The sequence below is a fragment of the Diadema setosum genome, chromosome 14, assembly GCF_964275005.1.
Source record: "Diadema setosum chromosome 14, eeDiaSeto1, whole genome shotgun sequence".
NCBI lineage: Eukaryota > Metazoa > Echinodermata > Echinoidea > Diadematoida > Diadematidae > Diadema > Diadema setosum.
The window spans coordinates 20,390,071-20,414,137 of record NC_092698.1 but is presented as its reverse complement, the minus strand read 5'-3'; the positions used below and the strand labels follow the sequence as shown (position 1 = coordinate 20,414,137).

Here is a 24,067-nt window from a genome sequence, read left to right as displayed (position 1 = left end):
CGCGCGCAACCTAGAACCATCGAAGATATCGACGGCAGTGCAGTGCATTGTGGGTTGGCTGCGAAATTTGTGTCCGCCATGTTGTTGGGCCGAAAGGCGGAAATTTTAGCCTTCTTTTCGCTCAATTTGTGATTTCTAGCAAATTTCAAACTACATCAACCGAATGAGCGGACGAATGATACCGTCATCTCTGACATCAGTTCGGTGATTTCGGCCATATTGGCCACAAGAGGCATTTTCTGGCATTTTTAAGGGGTGATCGGGAAATCGCCATCATGAGCAAGCTAAGTTTTCGAGCTCGGGCTCCGGATCCCTCAAAGCCGATGCCTGTCTTTATGACAGACGAGCTCCCAGATTTACCAGATTTTTCGACAAGCAATCGGGCGGTGCCACAGATGCCTACAGGAATGGAAAAAGAGGAGGAATCGGTGAGTCTTTATCTCATGCAAATGAGTTTGATTTTCTGCATACGTAATGAGGTTCCCGGATTTTGGCGGCCATTTTGTAAAACGCCCGTCATAGGGACAAAAATATTCCCTCTGTTGGTTCAGAGTGAAATTTATCATATCGTTCTTTTCACTGTCGTGGCTTTTTTGTGACTTCTTGAGTATTACATACTCCATGCCATGTATTTTTCGGAAAATATGTTCTTATGTACTGAATGAGAAGATTTAGGACAGTCATCGCATGTCACGTGATCAGGTTTCAATCCCGCCTTTCGTGCTTGTAACAGTTGTGTATCGCCGCAGCGGGAATCCGCGTTCCCGAGCTGCGTCATCGCGATGTTGGTACACACCTCGTTCAGTGATATTTGCATCCAGTTGGGATGTCTATCATTGTGACATAATCTGACAGTTCATTCTTCAAAACACTTTGCGGAAGTTTTTGAAGCGTAATTAGAAATTTTATTTGTTGAATTTTTACGTTTTCATTTTTTTTTTCTTGAGCGGGCAAGAATTTTCATCATTAATTGCCAAATTGCGCACGTAGAGAAGACCTGCTACACAGTGCAGTGCTGCTGTATGAATAATGTATTGCTGGAGTGTATCGAAATACGTGTTTGTGTGTGTGTAAGGAATCGAATGTGTTTCGCGATCTATGTCCAGTGTGTATGAGGCCATGTGTAGGTGAGCCTCTGTATCACCATGTAGACATGTGTACACTACGATAAAATTGCCTGCTAGTCAGTATGTAGTAAATGAGTAGGGGAAAAAACAAAGATTAAAAATTGTATAGGCGTAAAAAGCTATATGAAAATAGGGTAGTCCTAGGTGGGTCAATTTTTTTTTTTTTTTTTTTTTTTAAGGCAAATGACATCACGCAATATTTTACTGCAAAAAAAAATTGTGAAAACAGCTGAATGTAAAAAAAAAAATGCTCCTACACATGGGGATTTAATAAAAACAAGCAGATAAATTAAAAAGCAGGTTAAAAAGAATGAAAATTGTGGTGAAACTCAAATGAGAACTGGTGAAATAGACTTGTCTATGGGAAAAGATGGCGACTGCGCAGAAGCGATAGTGATTGCACATTTGATATCAAAATATTGTGCTATCGTGATCGCGATAGCAAAGTTTTTTTTTTTTTTTTTTTTTAAATCTCGAGAGTAGGGGACTTTTTTAGAGTCGGTCGCGTTGCGCCAGTGCAACTTTTCTTTTTTCTTTTTCTTGGCCTACAAAAGTGTAGTGTATTAGCATAATTGCAACGTAATCAGACACACATAACCATGTGAACCCGAAGTGAAAGTTTGTTGAGTGATGGAATTGAGGAAATTGAAAAGACTTCTTTACCAAAAATACAAATGATTGGCATCATCACTTTACATCCAGTTTCAACTCGTAAATAAAAATTGTTTCATTTGTTTTTTTGGATCACTTCTATACATGTAGTACATTTCTCATCAACTAGAACTAGCTGTGAAAAAAAAAGAAAAAAAAAAGCACTTAAGCAGTACTGGAAAATGGAAACTTTGCTGCAGTTTTTTTTTTTTTTTTTTTTTTTCAGTTGGCAGTTGTGCATTTCTGCAGAAATTGCTGCAAGTGACCTCTTTGTCGCGACACTTGTGTACAGCGACAGGACTGTGTATACATGTAGTTACACTAACCTATGATGCACCTGTACACATGTAACAGACCCACATCCTGTTTTGAGTTGCGGCATGTGCAATGCAGGTAGTAACTAAAATAAGAAATAAAAACAAAACCACTGATCACAAATATGACACTAGAGTGTTCATATTATTTGGGAATTATTACACACTTTTTACTGTGTGACAAAAAATAATTCCAGTGCTTTTTTATTTTGTTTCTGTTGGTTGCAAATCTCTTTGGTTTTATAAATCTGTGACATATAACAATGTGAAGATTTGGCACTTAATACTGTATACAGACTTGCCATAATTTATTCATGCTGAAAACAAGTTTTCCTGCAATCCAGATTAGAGATCATTGTTTGTTTCTCAAACAAAGATACAATTAGTTGGCTTTGATTTATAAAGTAAAAAGAAAACATATTAAGATGTTTTCGCATAAGAAGAGGAAGTGTCAGTAAAAGTAGACATTTTTATGAATATAAGAGAGAAGGGATTGTAAAGTTTCATGTACAGTGTACACATGATTTGGCTGTACCCCATGGTACCGTTGTAACCCGGAGTACAGTGTTGTGTAGCACCATCTTGTGTCCATTATCATACAGTTGTGCAATGCTGTCATGGTGACTATTTTCTCATCAATGCGGGCATAAATCGATGTGGCAATGACAATCCGAATGCAGATTTTTCTTCTTTTTTTTTGTATGTAAGATGTTGTACGCTTTTAGTAAACACACACTTACAGCTGTATTCAAGTTTACATAATAAAATCAGTATTTACGATAACATGTACAATGATATTCAAAAGTGAAGATTACAACAGAGCATAGATGTGAATGAGAAAAAAAAAATATTTGCGTGCATTAATTGTTGCATAATCACAAACAAGACATTTTTGTGCATTATAATACAAAAAATTGTTTTTACACATTTTTTGGTGACCCAGGGTACAGCGCTGAAAAACTTCAACAAAATGGCAAATTTTCATTTGGTACCCCAGGGTACCAAATATTGCATCATATGTTGCCATGAAACGGTGCACAAAACGGAATAATTTTCCTGGTATCGCATCGCAATTTGCTACAGTATGCATTTTTACACCACTGCTACACAAGCTAACTTTTGTGTAGCAGTTTTCTTCCATAGAAGTGTACAGGATACCATTTCGAAATATTTTTTATCAGCTAAAAATGCTAACCAAATTTGAGTTGGAAAATTATTCTTATGAGGTGATGATGTCATCAATTTATAAATCTCCTATTGACATCATACACAAATCGTCGCTGGGGTGACAAGACCTTGTACTGTCTCTCAAATTTGGGTGAAAATCACTTTTTTGGATTATTTTTCAGATAATCAGTCAAGTGATGTCTTGTCGAAATCCTAGCTGTCTTACTACAAGTGTACCAAACGAAGCCATCATGTCATGTCAAAGGAAAGGGGATCCTAGTACTTTGGCTGTCTTTTTTCCTTTAGCTCTCCTGAACATTTGTCATTTGCTAGTACAGTACAAGGTCTCATCACCCCAACAGCAAAATGTTTTTGCTAAATTTGTTTTCTTGAAAACAATAAAACCAACCTGTGTCATTCATACTGACAATCGTTACACGTATGTTCGTTTGTTTGTTTGTTTGTTTTTTTACAATGTTATTACAATGTAAAATTATTTGTAAAGAGAGCACTCGATTCAAATGATTATTCACCAAACCATGAATTATTTGGTACAATGCATTTCTGTCTAGTCATTGATGATTAACTGACAAAAAGAAAAAAAAAAATTGATCTACAGCTTGTTTATGACAAATCTGTGTTTAAGTCAAATGATATAGTATATACAGCAGAATCTTACAAACAAAAATTTCACCAAGATCAGACAGAAGCTAAAGGCCAAAGTATCTCACTTAGCAGCAAATGTGTGGAAATGTAAGCCACCTGAAGCGAATTTAAAGGACAAGTTCTCCTTCATAGACATGTGGATTGAGTGAATGCATCAATATTAGTAGAACATATCAGTGAGAGTTTGAGGAAAATCGGACAATCCGTTCAAAAGTTATGAATTTTTGAACTTTCTGCTCAGTCAAGGGTGGATGAGAAGACTACTAGAGCTTGGGATGTCACATGTGTACAAAGATATAATGAAAGAATCAAGAAAATTCAACATATTTTCACTTTTCTCGCATGACAAAAAAACACTCGACTTCTCTCTTTTAGAAGGCAGCAGGAATGATATTACCCTTAACATACGTTGGTAACAAGTCGAAGAAATGTGCACTTTATTAAAAAAGTAAAGTTTTATGAAATTCTCTTTTTATTTTCTTTATGTCATTGTACGCGTGTGACATCATACACTGTACATAAAGTTTGTAGTAGTCTTCTCTGGCAGTGACTGGGCAGATACTTTAAATATTCACAACTTTTGAACGGATTGCCCGATTTTCCCCAAACTTTCATGGTCATTGTCATTTAGGTTTTTGCCATGGTTTGTTCGAGTGTACGTGGAGCAAAATATGCGACTTAAAAAGTGCATATTTTTACACAAGTAATTTTTACGCTTGGCTGGGTAAGATGACTTTGCAAGTTTTTGATTGTCCGGAATCAAGGCAGTGAATAGTGGTACATATATCATATTTTCATGCTAGTTTCTGGTTGCATGAAATGTGCAAAAATGTCTACTTTTACAACAGACATAATTGCAAAATTTTATAGCACTGTAAAAATTTTTTATGCATGAAACTTTCGCAAATTTCTTGAGGAGCCAAGATTTGTGAAAGTACATGTAGAATGCATGCAAAAATATTATACACAATGCATTGAATGCCAGTGGCAGTTTTTGAAAGTGTCATGCTGCAAAAAAAGCTATGGGCTCCAAGTAGGGAAAGTTTGATGCTGCAAATGTTTCTGGTTTTACAGTAATATTCTATTATTGTTCAGTAATCTATGAAGCCAGTTCGTTAAAGGGATCATATAGTTTTCTTTGAGATTATTTCTGTTATAGTTTCTATTATTTTTTGGTGAGACAATAAGAAACCTCTAATGAAATATGAAAGAACATGTAATTCCATGAGGAATTCAACGTTTTTTTGATGAAAATTGGTTTTGAAATGGCTGAGATATCCAAAACAGAGTGATTGATAAAGTGTGGGAGCCACCTTTTATTACGTTCGCTTTGTTTTACTTTGTTTTGGATGTTTCAGTCATTCCAAACCCGATTTTCATCAAATAAACTTTGAATTCCTCTTAAAATGGTATGCCCTGTACTTTTTCAAAAGTGCTTTCTTGGTATCTCGCAAAAAGTTAAAAACCCAATTCTCATCTCCACCGATACTGTACCATCCCTTTAATGTCAATCATAGAAAGAAATTAACTATTTCATGAATTCCATGTCACGTAAATATGGTTTGAGCCAATTAATTGGGAGTCTGTGAGGTCAGAACCAAATGTTTTCCCCCAGATGATCTTACTGTGTTTCAGATTTAGCATCATTTCCCTTTTTGTCAATACTTAGTATTTCAGAAAAATATTGGAAAATTTTGATTGAGGATGTTGAATTCAGTTCAGGGTTATTTTTATGCGTCTGCTTAGGAAGCGACCACATAGTTTTGAAATAAGCAACCAACCACTGGACGGACTGACTGACAGTTCTTAGTCCCTTCTGAAGGACTAGGCTATGGGATTGAAAGGCTTCTGTGTGTGTGTGTGTGTGTGTGTGTGAAAAACATTGAGTAAGATGAGATGCCATACAGTAATATTTCCTGCAGAAATGCATGGAAATATTATATTTGATTTGTGGAATATCATCCTTCACCTTTAATGAACTGTGTTGTGCAATCACTGAGTCACACATTTTTGTATGCCATTTGATCACCTTGCAGGTATACAGGCTTACAATGTAGTATTACAGGGCATAGTTTGGTAGTTTTTGATCTACCTGCAAAGATTAGGCCAAGTAAAAAAAGAAACCAGTTTCTCGTCCTCGCGCGCATCGATTTTGGCCGCCGCATCGATTTTTTTACTATTTACTATTTTCAAAATGGCGCTGAAAATACCAAGAAATTCATAATTTTCGTCCCAGCCCGCTCCCCGCCCGCATCGATTTTCAGTTGCCGCATCGACTTTTTTGATATTTACTATTTTTCGGCCGCTGAAAAAAAAAAATCGACAGTTCACCTACCAGTACCAATCGTGATGTATACGCCTTGCGTCCTCTACTTAGCTGTAGTATAGCTGTAGCTTCCGTAGTGCGTATGTAATAACGCATGCATTTCATACTGCGAGCTCGGCAAGAAGAAGGAATGACCCACAAAGCAGTCGAACCACTGTAGTTGGAAGGGTGCGGGCGGGCGCGGGCCTGGGCTATGATGGATACAGCGCACTCGGTACGTCGTGAACGCGATAGCGGCAACGTTTCTTCGAACAATCGCTGATATTCCACACATATTTCGCGCATTGTTCGTATTTTCCCCGTTTCTCATATTTTAAGCGGATGAATTGTACTGTACAAATGCTTGTGAGGATTGTATCGAGTTTGATGTTCATGTCATTGTGACTATGTGCATGTGTGTGCAGTGTCGAGGTATGGTGCCAGTGCACCGTGGCCGTGCCGGCCGCGTATGGCATGCGTGTCTGCTGCACTGTCTATAGGTGTCAGGGTCCCCATCCCCTGGCCTGTCAGATGTCTGCACGCACGCATGAACACAAGCATGCGAATGACGATTGTGTAGAAGCCCGTACACTCAGCTCTGTAACGTTACATCTGACGGCGATGACGGATTTGTTCTATTTTGAAGAGAAAATGAATGCGCTTTTCCACCAAATGTAGATTTTTAAATGGGTGTATCCACAAAATGAATAACTTTTCCACGGATTCTGGTTTGTCTCGTATTTCTGCGGGATACATGTACTTTTCGTTACGATGTAAATTCAAGGACACGGCCGTGAGTCGTATCCCCTGTCGTGTGGTATGCAATATCATTCATCAAAATGTCTAGAACATGAAGAAACATCTTTAAAGGTTTAATTCTATAATGCCATATCAGCAAGTATCATTTTGACATCCATCTCTGCAATTGTACAAGCCAGTTTCCAGTTGAATGTGCTACAATATATTTGTACTGTGAAGAGATGCAGATATATACATACCAGCTGTGTGGACACAAAAAGTCACAGATACCAATGACAGATAAATCAGTGTTTTGAATATCATGGAATTTATTTCAGTCGTACATTGGTATTTTGTTATACCTGTTTAAATTAATAGCACAACACATCAGAATTGCAAGCTTACACTGGTACCGGGTATCAGAAATGCCATTACAACACTAGGCCTAGATACCAGTATTAAGATGGTCATTTTCCCTTGACATCTGTAGTTGAAAGAAAAAGCACATATATTATTCAGCATGCATGAAGTTTCATTTCAAGTATGGTAGTATATATCTATTTGTTTGAAAATGCACAGAGTGCAGGCAAGACATACACTTGGGACCCGGTCTCTCATAACACAGCTACCAGAGTGATAGTCATTTCATAAATTGGATATAGACAATAGTAAAGCCCTCTCTCATTACCTTTCTCAAAATTACCGGACGAGAAACACATATTACTTCCATTTTGACAATCCTCGAAAAAATAGTAAGATATCAAATAGTAAGGACCTCCCTCATCGCCTTGCTCAAAAAACCCGGACGAGAAACTGCTTTCTTTTTTTACTTGGCCTTACATGATTCAATTAGCACCAAAAAAAAAAGAAAAAAAAAAAGAAAGAAACTAAAGAAAGAGAAAAATTAGGAAAATATAAAACCTGTTCAACGTGATTAATTCAGTGATAGTTTATGGCAAATTATGTATTTTGTAGCTGTGAGTGTTAAACTGTCATTATCCCATACATGTACAAAAATGTACTTTGTAGTTCCAGAACTACTGTATTTTACCACGCCTACAAAATATGTGTGTAGGACAGTGCACCTTTGCTGTACTATTTTTTTTTTTTTTTTTTACATTTTTTTCTCTAATTTTGCCAGTGCAGGATTCTACAAACCCACCTGCCTACCTGGCCCAGGCCACTGTTGGGCAAATAACCTGAATGGGCATTTGCCTGTTAATGGTATACACTGTAGAGCCATTGCACAAATGTCTTTTTGGACTGGTGGGAGAGATATCATTTGTAATGCCCTGCTTAATAGAGAAATGATACAATTTTCAGGCTGGGGTGTTGTGGAGACGTGTATATGTATAATATACTTCTTGAAATGTGAATGCAGAGAAAAAAAAGCAAGCAGGTCTCGTGCATGGGTAACTTCTCCTTGAAACTTGTAAAAGAAAAAACACAAAATTGACAACCAATGTGAAGTTGTACATTGTTCGCGCGGTCCCAACACATCCATGATCTGATGAAAAGAATCGGTGCTTAGGGCAAATAGTAGAGTGCAGTGATATCCATGGTATGGGAGCTCATTTTCATTGATTCTCTATGTTGATAGTAAGGGATTCTCTTTATAGACTTTTTTTTTTTTTTTCCTTTGGGATACAGTAGGTACTGAAAAATGCTTTATCTTGTTTAATCAAAACCGTGAATTGCACTATCAAAAATTTATATACATGTAATGTCATATTTTGGTCCTTTGGCCTCATAAATTCACTGCTAGAAACAAATTGCACTGTTTTATATTATTTTATGCATACACATATTTTTATATGCATAGCTAAAGAACACACAAAAATGAGAAAATGGTCATTTGATTTGATATTCAGACTGACTGCTGAACTCATCAATATTTTCTGTACATGTACAATTGTATGTCGTAGCACATATTATTTGTGGTGGTTGTTGAAACCAGCACATGAAATAATTGTATGGTGTAATATATATTTCAAAAGAGATTTTCTTTTTATCAGTTTTCACTTTGCCCTAATGATTTAAAACAAAATAGGGTCTTCAGTGTAGCAAGAGATAAACAAGTCAACCGTTGTCATTATTGCTTTGCAGGAGCATCATTTGCAGAGGGCAATATCAGCTCAACAGGTATATGGCTCTGCTAATCATTTGGTCATCCCAACGCCGGAGGTTCTCTCTAATGAAGAGTTGTATGAGAAGCTGTATGAATCGAACTGCAAGCAGAACAGGCAGTACATTCATGTACAGCGTGAGTATTGTAATCTTCTGCTGTAAAATGGTTGGGAACAGTCCCGGCACCGGCCATCTCGGGCAATTTTTTTGGTGTGTCTTTTTTTTATGATCACCTGTTGAATTAGGATTTTAGGCCTGATTTATGTATGCTGTAATTGATTGCAGGTTGTCTTTTGACTTACAAAATGAAAATTATGGAGTGTCAGTTTATGATCTGTTTGACATTTGAAGTTGCCTTTTGAATGAATGAAAATGTATAAATGTGAAATTATTCCAGTGTGCTTCCTTTGCTATTATGAGGAAACATGAGGTCACTTTCAATTGATTAAAGTTGAACAAATACAAGGAAATGTTGAAAAGAGTTTTCTTGAATTATTTCTGTACATTTGTTTTACTGATTTCAACAATTGGCATTAATTGCAACAATTGGCATTACAAATTCAAGAGTGCTAAATCTGTTTCAAGTACCGGTAGGTGAGATTTACATGTGGGTTATTTTAGGATTGGGGGAAAAACAAAACAAAACAAGTGTTGCCAGTCTCACATCGAACAACAAGTTATTCACAAAGTGTTTTTATTAAATGATAAGTATATGAAATAGCACCGAACATTTCCTGATCTGAAATGTCATAAACATTCAAAAATATATTGTATTGCAACTTTGCATAAACTGTGCCGTTACACATGAGACAAGGCATGAAACAAGTGAAATCAGACAGGTCAATGAATATGAACCAATTTTTTTTCCTTTTATGTTTGAGTAAATGGCCAGGGGCCCGTTTCATAAAACTTGTCATCAGTGACAAGTTGTCATAGATGTGACAAGCTACTGAAATCCTTGCATCTGATTGGCTGAGAGCAAATTTGTCATAGAAATTTGGCAGTTGTCACTGATTACAAGTTTTATGAAACAGGCCCCAGGTTTCATACTCACTAGCATTGAAATTGTATATTTCAAATATTTGAAGTACCAACAAAACCCATTCAAAGATAATTTGTCAGAATGCCTTTGGTTTTTACCATGTGATTGCATCTCTTACAGCGCTCAGCATGGAGCAGGACATCCCAGACTACGATATGGACTCGGGAGACGAAAAGTGGTTGAAGGAGGAGGCCAAGCTCTTCACAGACGTCACACCTCTCAAGTTTGAAATCATGATGGACCGGTTGGAGAAGGGTAGTGGCCAGAGGGTGAGTTAGTGTGATAGAAAACTGATTGTTTGTCTGATTTTTTTTTGTTCCAGTTTCATGAAAACGAGTGAATCAGCATGAATTATCAGTCAAAATATTCCTTTTCCTCTCAGTAAGTTGATGGTGGTAATGTTGGAAGTTCATCAAAGAATCATGTTCCTTGGGCAAATGCATAAAAAGCTTTTCCATATGAACTGAATACTTTTTCAGTGGTTTGTGAATTTTCAATTAGTGTTGTGTTTACTGTGACTTTTTGTTGTTTTGCCTGTGCAACTTAACGACACTCCTGGGATTACTGAGATTGGCTCTGCATCCAGGCATTCCTCGTGTATCACTGTTCATAGTCTCTTGTTGCCAATATAGATTTGAAAGAGTATGAAGTATCTGAATTCAATGGTGCGTGTATGAGCATGACCCTTCAATGATGACCTGACAAGTTTCTCCTGTCGGTAGGTCACAAGGTCAAATGCCAAAGTTAATTCTTTTTTTTTTTTTTTTTTTTAAGAATTCAAGAAGATTTTAGATGGTATTTAATCAGATCTGATACGATATGAGGCAATTTCCTTTTTGTTTTTCTCCTTCAATGTTGTTATTGTCAAAACATTGTCAAAACTCATTTTTGGAATAGCTTTGCAGCCCAGTCATATGTTGTGTAGATAACATGTACCTTCATTAGATTTGTATCATCAATGAGCTTCCTGTGTAGCCAGAACCTTGGTGATATTGTTTGTGTCAAGGTTCTCATTAAATGATGATGCACAAAACCTTTCTGCTTCAATGGCCTGCATGGCTGGCTACAGGTGATGAATCTGAAGGACGCCAAGGCACTGTTGAAAGAAGATGATGATCTCATCATAGCCGTCTATGACTACTGGCTCAACAAGCGAGTCAGGCTGGTGAGTGAAGGCAGCATGTAGTTAGCTAGTTAGCTGGCTTTGGACCCAGAGGAGATGTTTGATACTGCAGGGCTGCACACTAAACCATTTTTTCTACTGGTCAGACCTGTCTGTCGGACCAGTAGGTATCCAGTTTTTCAAGAGTTCACTGGTCCATTTCTGAAAAAGTTACTGGTCCTGGACCGTCAGATCAGTGCCAGTGTGCAGCGTTGGATACTGTATAAACTGTTATTTTTGCGCATTTCATGAATCACAGTTGGACCGCGAATTTATCAACATGCAAAAATATCGCCGTTTGCTAGGGTAATAGTGCACTTATGATAGCCTCGATGTAAATTTGCGAAAACTACATCGCTCAGAAATGTCTGTGACTTCATTCGCAAAAATATCTGTATGTGAAAATAACAGCTTATACAGTAATGCATAAAAATTAATTTTTAGACATTATGCCTTTGCATGCCTAGTAATATGAAACAAAATCTTTTCAGTAAATTGTATCTATTGCAAAGTAAGCTAAAACTTTTGATTTCATATGATCACAACATGTGTGAATATAATATTAGTATAAAGCATTTATCTGTAGATTTATGATTAGTGGCAGTATTAGTTTCTACAAGTATTGGTTTTTCTTGGTAAAGAGAAAATAAAATTCACAAATACAAAGAGTGCATTTATATATATGGTAATGCCATAGTCATTCTATATATTTTTACTTATTTGTACAAGGTAACTACTTCACTACTTGTTGCTCTCAAGTGATAGTGAGTGCAGTAGGAAAATGCAAAGAAGCACTGAGAAAATTTAAAAGTAAGTGGTAAATGGCAGTGTATCACTGTAAAAATTACATTTCGCTGTAGTATGACCTTTTCTGGTTTGAGTAGCTGAAGAGTATACAAAGAGAGAAATCAACCTGTGCTGAGTAATGTGAATGCAGTATGCGTGCGTACAGAGCTGATCCAGTGTGCAGTGAATGCGCCGTGCAGGTCTACTTTCAGTTCATTGCTGCATTGCTGTATGTTCTGGGCTTCCAGGGTCACGCGCTGATCCCCGAGGTCAAGCAGGAGAAGCGAGACGGTTCCACCAGCAACAACCCCTACGTGGCTTTCAGGAGACGCACGGAGAAGATGCAGACGAGGAAGAACCGCAAGAACGACGAGGTCTCTTATGAGAAGATGCTCAAACTGAAGAGAGACCTCGCAAAGGCAGTGTAAGTTTTGAGTGTGCTTCACCGCTTGCAATCCAGAGTTGCACCAGGAACACTTACAGTGGAGTGCAGGGCTGTGAATTTTTGGCTGTCTCAATATCCATCCTTTATCAGCTAATGCTTATATTCTGACTCATCATCTTTATGAAATGAGTAGGTGGAAAACAAGAGAAGTAGTGACTTATATTCCAAGACTCTGTGAGGATATTAATCTTAGAGAAAATGTATGGATCATCTTTTAAGCAAACAAAGGTCAAAGCTTTGTACTGGCAGTAGGCTTTGTTTATATGTTTATAGAGTGTGTTATCTACTTTAATGAGAATATTCTACTATTTACTTCTACAGGACTCTGTTGGAGATGGTGAAGAGAAGAGAAAAGAGCAAGAGAGAAAGTCTCCATCTTACGATAGAGATATTTGAAAAGAGGTAAGTTGAGCAAGTAGTACAACAATTCTGTTGTGTATGTCAGTAAAATCAAGAATTCATCTTAGCTGGGACTAACAAACAGCCCACCTGCTTACGCAGTAGACTGTGCTCCATATTTATTCAGAATTGGTCTCCTGTTACATCCTCACCCCTTCCTTTTACAGCCACTTTATCAAGGATGTCAAAAGATCTTCCTTTAAAAAAAAAAACAACAAAAAAAAAACGTAGAGAATTATTGCTATATATTTTCTGAAGTAAAACTATTTATGATGGATGGGGTAAGATTTGTATTATGAGAAGGTGAGAGTAAGATGACGCGAGAATATATTTTACTGGAAGGGTTTAAGGCATGCATGTGCCCTATAGCTAGCAAAGACAAGGGTACCTTGATATACTTCGGACACGGTGTGGCAAGTCTCACAAGCTTAGTTGGTTATGTAAGAAGAGAGTTGACTTATGGGGATTTTTGCATCAAATGCAGCACTTGCTCCTCCAGGGATGCTTTATTTTTACTTTAACTTTTGTCCAAGATACCTCCAATTTTAACCACCTTCCTTTGTTGTACACAGGTATCAGATGGATGATTTCTCAGGGAGCATTTTGTCAGAGTGTGAAGAGCTGAGCAAGAAGCAGCCTTCTTTCACGATACCAGCCATACCCAACGGCAACCAGTACAGTACCTGGGGCACAAAGGTAAGGCGGTTGTGCTGAAATAGCTGTCTGCCGTGACAGGATTGGAGCTGTAAGCACTACTGTAAAAGTGGAAATTTTCGCGGTGTTGACATTTTGGTGCATTTCGTGCAACCAGAAACTAGCGCGAAAATAAGAGCACGCGAATATTTTTCCTTGCCGTATGTTGATGTACTTGGTGTCTTGATTCCGCGGAATTAAAAACATGCAAAACTCTTCTTACCCGGCAAAGCGTGAAATATTAGTCGCGCGAAAATATCCACTTTTACAGTATAGGATGCAGGTTGAAGTCTCGGTTGAGAGCAGCACCGTGCTTCCCACAATTGCCTCAACAAGCAAGAAATTTTGTTATTCTGTATTTCAAGGATCAGGCAGTACAGAAGTTTAATTGATAAGATCTAAGTCCACAGTATTTAGGAAAGAAAAAGTTAATTCACTGCAAATTCATTTTTATGAGCCAGCAAGAATACTTGTATATTTTTTCTTTGCCTGTGTTAGTTCAACCCTGTGATTGTGAACAGTCGTGTTTTACCCTTTCCATGTTAAGGAGTCATATATGCACTAATTTCACACACATCCCTATTGACAAGAAATGAATGTGACATGTAGAGTTTGAAAGTAAGTTGAACCAATGAAGGGATTGTTGGTGCTTAAGAATGTTGACAGAGTGAGTTACACACATTACCTTCGAGTTTCGCAATTATGCTTGGTGGAGAGTTTTACACCTTTGCCGTGACAAGCAGTTTAGCCTCAGATATATGAATATACCCACCTGCTTTACATCGTGAAAAAAAGGGGAAAAAAAACCCTGTTGTGATCGAAGTGTTTGGAAAAATAACGGCGAGCAAATTTTGTACCACTCATTTTGAATGTCTTTACCAGGAGGAGACGCTAGTGAAGAAGAAGAGGGAGTACAAGAAGAGGAAGCACAAAACTTCGTCGGACAAGCCACGACAGCAATCTACGTCCAGTCCGAGGGGAGAGAGACACACAGACGCAAGGATAACAGAGGAAGATTTCATGGTCACGCCAACTTCAAAAGTGAGTGACAGACAAACTGGTGTATTTTTTGCTTTACTCCAGGTTTCTTTGAGAGCGTAGGTATTGCAGAGGGTGGAGAGATGTTGTGTTGGCTGCCTTTGAAGTTGACCACGGTATGTGCAATGTGAGCTGCACATTTCTTCCTTTACTAGGCAGTGTAGATTGTGGGCATACAAAGTTTGTTTTCCCAAACTTTTATCCTCCTGTTGCAGTTTTGAGATGCAGTAAAGAGACGAGTATGGTACCATATGGCACCTTATAAGAATAATTGTCAAATCAACGGAAAGGCGTATCCGAGGGAGTAGAGTGCAGAATATGTACCTGCCAACTTTACTGGAGAAACACTGGTGACCAGGAAGACTGAAACACAGACAGTGAGACAGACAGATGCATAGAGATACAGATAAGGGGAGGGGGAGAGACATTGGTGAATTGTGGGATGACGTGGCTGTAAGTTCGGTCACTCCAGAGAAGACTTTCACACAGAATTTATCTGTGCCATACTTTAATGTTGTCTTTTTTTGTCCATCCAGGTGCAATTGTCAGATCAAGAAGAGGAGAATGACCCTGACGGTATCTATGCATTTAGAAGAAAGAAAGGGTGCAACTACCAAGCGGTGAGACTGAAACCATTGTTCTCATTCCAACCCATTGTGCTGAATGAAAGAGTGAAAGAATAGTGCTTTAACACCGCAATAGAGACATTTAGATACTTGGTACTTGCAAAACATGAGCAGTCTTTGTCTAACATGAAATCCTCATTCCAGTGTGAACAAAGGAAGCGTAGGCTTGCTCTTATAGTGCATTGGCAATGCTAGAGCTGCAACAAGATGTTGAGGCTGTTCTTCTTATGTGCTGTGCCCAGTTTTTACCTGTGATGTATGAACATAAATAATACAACACATGGAAAAGTTTATTTGTGGTTTCACTGTGTCATGGCAGTGATGCAACATTAGGTTTGCCTTATATGAGTAAGATTTTGAATGAAAATTTCACATGCCATGATGAAAGTTATGTGCCATTCACATTAAGTTAACATGGCTATATGCTGTTTTCTCTGTTTTATGTGTAGCCTTTTGCATTTTGGATCTTGTGATACTATGATTCTAAAATTTTCATAGGCGTAAGCTACAAATATCTATGTGTGCTGTGGTAAGACAAAGCCTCTATGCATATTTCAGTCCAAGATTGCATGACCCCCAGAAGAATGATGTGAAACCTGCCACTAAATATTGCCTTGCCTCTTATCTGTAAAATGATTTATTGCTCTTCCCCTATGCAGCCCAACCCAGAGCTGGTCTGTGGGTGGCCTTGGTCAGAGAGCCAGCACAAAGGTCTCCAAGAACGCAGGTATCGCTACTGCTGTTCGTCAATACGCAGGCCGCGGAGATGCGTCGGCTTCGCACGGAGAAGAGTCGGGAGAGGTGGCAGGTATGTTGCACACTCCAGCCTCATTTTTTTTGTCTTGGATGCTTCGTGGGGATGAACTAGCATGGTCTGTGCCAGTCTGTAAAAGAGAAAATGATTTGTAATTCTCCCTGTTTATGGACTGGCCTGTTGTTGGTCTGTTAGGTAATGTGATTGCCCTTTTTTTTTTTTTTGACTGACCTGTTCACTCCAAAAAAGTTTGATGTAGTAATCCCCATCACACTGGAGAGTCATTTTGTTTTTAGTTTGGAACTCTAGAAATGAGAGAATTTGAGTAAATATTTAAAGACACACACAAAAAACATCTTTTGACATGGAATTACTGATAACCTGAAGATTTGATGTGCCAAAGGTCCCTTGTTACTGTTGCAGTGGTTAATTGCTCCAGAAGCAGGAGTCGCAACTTGATTGTTTTATGTCCCAGTAGAATGTGTGTTGAAAATAAGCACACCCAGCCAAACGTAGAGGTCATGGGGTCCGAGAATGAAATGGGAAACCAAAGTTATCATGTTCGGACTTTATCAGTAAATTTGCTGGTCTTGTGTGAATTTGCCTGAAGGATAATCCTGGACCGGGCGTGGACGCCGTGGGATGATGACTTCAGGGATCTGGAAGACCATCTTCACCCAAGGACACCCTCACCGGTCTCCTCGTCAGATGAGGAGGATGTCCCCATCTCTCCCCTGGCCCCCCGGCCGTCACAAACCAGTCTTCCACTCAGTCAGATTCTTGAAGAGATCAGGGCCAATAGACTGTGAGTATTCTATGAGGATATCGCACTTTGCTGTAAAATTGCCAATGTTACATTATCACAGTGCCATATCCTTGACCATCGACATGTGCACAGTCTCAAACATTTTTGTCACTTAACATAAATTGACTATCTCCACTGAGGAAACCTTACAGCTTTTTTTTTTTTTTTGACACAGAGAAAATTAATAAAATTCTTTTAAAAATGTTAGACAATGTTGATCAAAGTTGCATGTAATTCTTTACTATGTAGACTTGTGCAATATTAAAACAGTATTTGAAATACTTTTCAGAAACCAAGAAATGCGAGATTTTACACACGTGGATGTCGTCTTGGAAATTGTCATTATTTGTTTTTTTTTTTTCGTGAGAAATTTGAGGACAGAAGCTGAATTCTTGGAGGAAATATTGTGAATTTATGTGGTTGCAATGTTTCATGCCCGTTGTTGTAACAGCCCTTTGAATGATCTCATTTCTTTCCAGATCACACTTCAGACCAAAGACACCCCCTCCCAGCAAAGACAGCGAATCAAGCTCATCGTATCCCTCCTCCTCCTCATCCTTCCACCATCAGTCGCTCTATCCTTCCTTGTCGTCTGAATCTATCTTTGTGAGCTTCCCGGAGAGAACGCTCGGCCTTTCCTCGCTGTACACGCCAACGCTGGACGCGTCGGCAACGACGTTCCTTGCCACAGATCCGGCGGAAGAGGAGATCATTGTCGACGTGTCGGACACTCCTGCCACGGTCGCGTCTACTTTGGAACTGAACAGTGAAAGCGGGGAGGGTGTGTCGGACTCGCTCGATGTCCAATCAATGGAAGTGGATGTCGTAGGTCAAGATGGGACACCTCCCGACCTGAATGTGTCCTTCACCTCGTTACCGAGGTCAAAGTTCAGTCTGGAACCCAGTGTTATCAATGTTGTATCTCAGGAAAGAACTGGTCTCCAATCCAAAGGATTTTCGTCGAATCATATACAGGCTGTTGAGACCAGCAGTCCACAGAAATCACTTTCAAGTGTGAAAGGTAATCAGGATGATAGACAGCAAACATTAGGAATTGTTGTGCATGTGTAATACCAACCCTACTGTTTGTATGTTTTTGATGCAGTACTCATATGTTTTCCAGTTCTGTGAGCCTCACTTCAAACTGATGAGTTTTGTGAGAACGAACCAGTGTAATGTCAAACTGAGTAGCCCTTCATAGCAAATACCACAGAAAAAGGGCTCGCTCAGTCACTGTCATCTATGGTTTATTGTCTGAAAGAAACTTTTTTTAGAGGGAGATATATGTATGTTTGTGTTTGGTATATTAGCAAGATATTGAAAGAATGCTTCCTTTTAGAATTTGGAATGGAAACGATTTCTAGACGTAGTACAAGTGAAGTGTGTGTATATCAGGCATTGTTGCAAAACTTTCTTCTTTTTTGCACCTATTTGATCCTAGAATGATAACATGCCCAGACTATTTGCATTTAAAGCAAACAAAACCATGAAGTCTTCACCTTACTTCCTGCTGCTCAGTGCAAGGTGTGACTACTGCTGTCTGATCAACTATGTGTGATGCTTTTATTCTTGTCCTCCAAATTGTGTTGCAGCTCCTCAAGGCCATTCCACTGCCCCCGCAGACACAGTACTACAGCTAAACTTCCCCTTGCCCCCGCCATCATCGACCAACAAGGCCTCCTCCCTCCTCTCCTCGCTCTCGCAGTCGTCGCGCAGAGACGAGAACAGCAAGGACAAGTCCTGCGCCAAATCTCTCGTGGACTCGCTCACCAGCCTCTCGTCCAGTACTAAGTCCAACTCTTCCGAGTCAGCTGCGACTGGGAGGGAACCCTCTGCAGGCAGCAGAGAGTCTAGCCAGAGCTCGGAGCGTGCCACCTCCACCGCCACCACCACCGCCACCACTAGCAGCAGCAGCAGCAGCAGCAGCAGTAGTGGGGTCAGCTCATCGGGAGGAACTCTCCTCAATGCCAGTGTTAAGAGGAAGAGCAATGATGTTGATGCCATTGCGAGGTGAGCAGGAGATGTCACAGCCTTTGCTGCACTTGACTTGCATTATAGAGGTCCCTACGCTTACCTCCTTGCTTACACACTGATATCTCTTGGCATACTGCAGTCATGATCTACTATAACACACCCCTCATAAGAGCAAATGGGTACTTAGATGATGGATGTTCGTGATTTCCAAGGTGTCAATTCTCAAAGCAGCTAGCAAATAACGATTTTGTGGGATGGGAAATTGTGCCATTATGGTTTCCAGAAATGTAATGTAGCCTTTGGCTTTTACAAGAGTTTTGAAGGGCTGTTCTCATTGAAGCTAAAAAGAAAGAAGGGGTAAAATTCACTTTTATTATTGTCCCCGCCGAACGAGTTCGAGCAGGGGACTATGAAACGGGCTCCGTACATGTGTGTGTCTGTGCGTCCGTGCGTCCGTGCGTCCGTGCGTCCGTCCGTGTGTGCGTCCGTGTGTGATCAAAATGTTAAATTTGCTACTTCTCGGTCATTTATGAGCCAATTTTGATTCTGTTTGCTTTATATGATAGCACTACATGGGAGCTTTGAAACTTCTACACAGAATTTCAGTTGTGACCTTTGACCTTGACCTTTTACCTATATTGTACATTTTGCTACAAAATGCTACTCCTTCGCCATTTCTAACCCGATTTTGATTCCATTTGCTTTATGTGATGGCACTAGGTGAGGGCTTCAAAACTTTTACACAGAATTTTGACCTTTGACTTCTTTGACCTTTGACCTTGATTTTTTACCTATATTTCACATTTTGCTACAAAATGCTACTTCCGGCGGGGACATATGTTACACACCGCGTAATTTCTACTTTTCCTTTTTATGAATGGACTTGTTATTTTGTCAGTTGGCATTGTTGGCACCCCTATATGACAGTTGATATGTTATCTGATGAGTATGTTTCTGGAGAGGTACTGTAAAAAGTGGATTTTTTTTTTCTCATATGGGTAAAATGAATTTCCTGTGTTTACCGTATGTGTGTTTTTGCATGCTTGTATTTTTGCGCTAGTTTCATGTTGTGCAGAAACTTCTACGCTGTGAAAATATTCGCTTTTACAGCATGTCTTTGATGGTCGTACTTGAATGGTGCACAGCATTTAGATGTAACCTTTGGTTTGTTTGTTTTCATTCTTTAATGCAGAGAGAACCATGAGGATAACCCAGCCATGAACCGAATACCCAGCAACCCGTCTGTCCCCATGGAGGTTACGTGAAGAAGAAGAAGAAGAAGAAGAACAGTCAAACAACATAACATTCCTTCCCAGAGGTGATGTGCGGAGGTGGTGAGATCCAACCCTGTGAGATGGAAGCTGGAGGATCATACGGGGAGAGCATTGATGCATCGCAGTGTTGGACTGAGTTGGCTAGAGATTGAAGAATGAGGCGTTGGGAGGTGGGAGGAAGTCTCTAATCCCACCCTCCTTCTTGTGCTTTACCCATGTCTCCTGCACCAAGCAGCCGTTGATTGTGTGGGCGGCGCAGGATTGATACTCGGTCTTTGATGAGCTAGGGTATGGTAAAAAAAACCTGTTAGGTTAGCAAGGGTAACCCAGTGTTTTACAGTGTTGTGTGATTAACTATTGCAATGTAGGCCCTATTTTTAACCAATACGTTATTTGTAAATATATGGAGCAAAATCCAAACAGAATTTACATGTGGAAAATTATACTATGCTGACTTTGTTGTCAGAGAGAACAAAAAATGAAAAAAAAAAATGAATTTCTCCCTTTAATTGAAAAAGTTTATGCTGCATATCCCACTAGCATATATACAAATATATATGTGTGTGTCCAAAATGTTACTGAAGTATTCACAGACATGAGATTTCTGGTTTATCCTGTTGAAGGACAATAATGGTATCAGTGATGTTTACCGGAAGAATAGTTGTCTGATCCTTTTGTTTCATCCAATTCAGAAAAGCTCTAATTCCTTTTTACATTTAGATATGTAGCTGGTCAGTCACAAATATATGTCAAGTGTCATATAGTTTGTGATCCTCTGTATTCCCCCATTTTCCCCTGCCATAGATGAAAAAAGAAAAGAAAAAGAAAGATGCATTTTCATTTAAATCAGAGCAGAAGAAATAAATCCAAATAATGCTGAATATACAGACTTAGTGACATTGTTAGCTAAAATGTATTACCTACCACTGCTTACAAGCATTATTTTACTAAATTCATTCTGTAGCAGCTAATGAAATTCTAAAATGGGGTGGTTGGGGCTACATGGGAATGAAGATTAAAAAAAGAAAAACATGTTAAAGCTATACTAGCATGAGATAATGTGCCCTGACAAGTGGCAAAATCGTGATTATTGTGAAGAACCTTTATTTCACAGTAAGATTAGGATTGTATGAACAATACCAAATATGTGTGTACATGTGATCATATTGTCTACGGTGCTGGTACATGCATTAATTCAGTAACAATTGCTTGCAAGCCAGACCGCACCCAAGTACATTGCAAATCAGTGAGCCACAAAGCATGCTTAGAGCTGTGTACAAAGCACTGCTCTTTCGGTCATCAGTTTTTTTTTTTTTAAACCAATCTTTCTTCACTCAGATCTTTGTGAGTTCTGAGCTTTCTCACAAAATGCAATCATCAGACCCATATTTTTCTTACAGATTCAATGAAGAGACCCCTCTTGCATCAACTAACAAAGACTTGTCCCTGGCTGTGTGTGTGTATTTTTCCCCCCATTCTTTTGACATGGGTGTTAATGTTAAGATATTTAAGTTTTGATAAAAATTAGTAGTGTCACTAATTTGGATGACTTATGACCTGACCTAGATATATTTTGTCATATATGTCAGTGGATAATACCTCCGGGTAGGTGTGTTGAGAAACTTCTTTCTTGCTCAGGTATGTTTAACAAAAATGTGAAAATGATAAAAAAAAAGTATAAACAGTTGTATGCTCTATTGTGCCTAGAGGGAGCTGTTCTTCCGTTCATTTGTTTCAAAATGGTTCTATCTATGACATTCCAAGCCAGAGTTTAGGCCAGGTCGCCTGGTTAGAATAGAGTCGCTGTGTCTCTTAGTGTGTGTTGAGCAGAATCTGATCTGAGGATGAATTATACGTTCACTCCTGGGTCAGCCAGTCCCAGTTTGTGCAACTTCATCGTACTTGGTCTGCCAATCTGAGTCTGTTGTCCGTGGGCAATGTAGTGGATTTCTCTAAGCCAGAACATTGATCTGACGGCCATTCTCCAATTCATTGCCACATACCTAACTTAGCCCCTGAAAATTCAACAATGCTTTTTTTTTCTCTCCCCCCCCCCCCAAAAAAAAAAAATAGTGTTAAACAAAATCAAAGACAAATATGTGCACTCAAATAAAGCCCTTTAAAGGAATGATAAAGCCTGTGAAAGCCCAAGTTTATTGTTTTTTGTCTACAGTGGTAGAAAATGAAATTGTGATATCTAACATGCATGCAAAAAAAGTTTAGACAAGAAATTGCTGTTGAAGAGAAATCCCTATTAAAAAATAAATGTTATATTATAGAAAAAGTAATTATCAAATTAGGGACATAATGCCTGTTTTTATGAATTAGTTTCAGTGTCCCTACATAAGCATAGCTTTTCTTGATAATGGCAAGTTTGCAAATTTGTTCATTATCTATGGAGGTGATGGTTGACCTGATAAAGAACATATTGCAAATGCATGAAACTATCAGTGGAATTGTTGCTGATTAATCTTGGGCTAATTGTGTAACCAAAATAGTACAAAAGGTCTTGAGTCTGCGGTAATGGAGCAAAAGTTTGACAAATGATATCATTATTTTTGAAAGAACGTAAGCTGGTCCACTGGCAGTTGGTTAAGTACTGTTTCTTCCACTGTCAACATACAGTCAGTTACAAGTAAGGAAAATGTCGAGTGGAATGGATATGAACAATCAAATAGCTTCGTGTTGTGTAGCACCTAGTCCTTCCAATGTCTTGTTCCAAGTCCCATGTTACTCAAATTAAGGGAGGAGAGTCATTACTGAAACAGTGGGTGTATTAATATGGTGATTGTTGATGTCGGGTGCAGGGCAGCGTGCCAGTAGTGCTCCAGGCATTGTGTTCTGTGATACTGCATATGTGGACATGACTTCAGCATCAAAGTCACCTGCTATTTGTCAAGGAATAAATGAGCAGTTTACTTGGCTAAATTGATTTGAAATTTGCAGATCTCAGTGCTAACTTTTGAGCTTATTTGCCTCGGCTGTAATGTTAGAAGTAGAGAGGTCAGCTAGATGTCTTTCAGTAAAATTGTGAGGTTTAACTACCCCCCCCCCCCCCCCCCCCGAAAAAAAAGGAGAAAATTGACCCACCCTAAAGAACAACAAAAAAAGAAGCATAAAAGTAAAGCAATTGTGTGCCTCAGGGTTTTTGGACCAGTGCATCTGCTATAGCAAGCTCTGGCCTTAATTTAACCTTACAATAGCATCATGTAAATTGACTTTCCTTTGGGATATGTCTTGCTTCTAGTCATTGTAGAAGTGGATTAAATTTTGTTACTACAATGACATTTTCGACAACCCCGGGGAAGCTGAATGGTTAAATATTGGATAGTACTTATAGTTGAAGGATTATCTGATGCATATTACTGAGCTGGATGTACAATGTATTGCCATTTATTTCAACAGACACTTACAAAAACAGATTGAAAAATATGATTCCTTAAAAAAAAAAAAAAAAAAACAAAACTCCCAAAACCTTCATTACAAGTTCAGGAGAATCATTCTTTGATAGATCTGTAACCTAGTATGTTATTAAATGCCATGAACATTTGGATTTAAAGTCCTGAAAAGAAGTGAAGACAAAAAAAAAAAAAAATGTCACTGTTCACTCTTTCACATCAAGTGTGTAACTACAACGTGAAGTAGTAAACTCACTCGATGCTCAGTCAACATACTACTCTGTATTTTTTTTTTCTTTTTCTTTCAATGACATCGGTGTCGTGAGATTTCTGTCCTTTCAGTTTTATGAACTGCAACAGTTACTGCATCGTCAACCAGAATTTACTGAGATAATCAAAAAGAAACAAAAATTGGTGATCATAAAAACTAATGTGCTAATCATGGAAGTAACCCATTTTCTCTATAACTATGATTTCAATGCAAGTCTGTGGTTTTCCCTTCTGGTGTTGTTAAATCCGGAGTGGGGTTTCGGATCAGCGTTCACCATTAATACTGGCAACCAAAAGCTTCATTGT

The 24,067-nt window shown here is 38.8% G+C and overlaps 1 protein-coding gene across 1 annotated transcript; it reads left to right on the top strand.

Annotated features, from left to right (window-relative positions):
• The first annotated feature begins 72 nt into the window (after positions 1 to 72).
• On the top strand, positions 73 to 23,558 carry LOC140238139 (enhancer of polycomb homolog 1-like). The gene is made up of 14 exons (XM_072318074.1): positions 73 to 428; positions 9,075 to 9,231; positions 10,258 to 10,406; positions 11,207 to 11,302; positions 12,334 to 12,509; positions 12,852 to 12,932; positions 13,502 to 13,625; positions 14,505 to 14,663; positions 15,197 to 15,280; positions 15,946 to 16,094; positions 16,651 to 16,845; positions 17,325 to 17,866; positions 18,438 to 18,855; positions 20,012 to 23,558. Exons 1-14 carry the CDS (start codon positions 276 to 278, stop codon positions 20,082 to 20,084), a joined length of 2,556 nt encoding a protein of 851 aa, XP_072174175.1. The 5' UTR covers positions 73 to 275; the 3' UTR covers positions 20,085 to 23,558.
• The last annotated feature ends 509 nt before the right edge of the window (positions 23,559 to 24,067 follow it).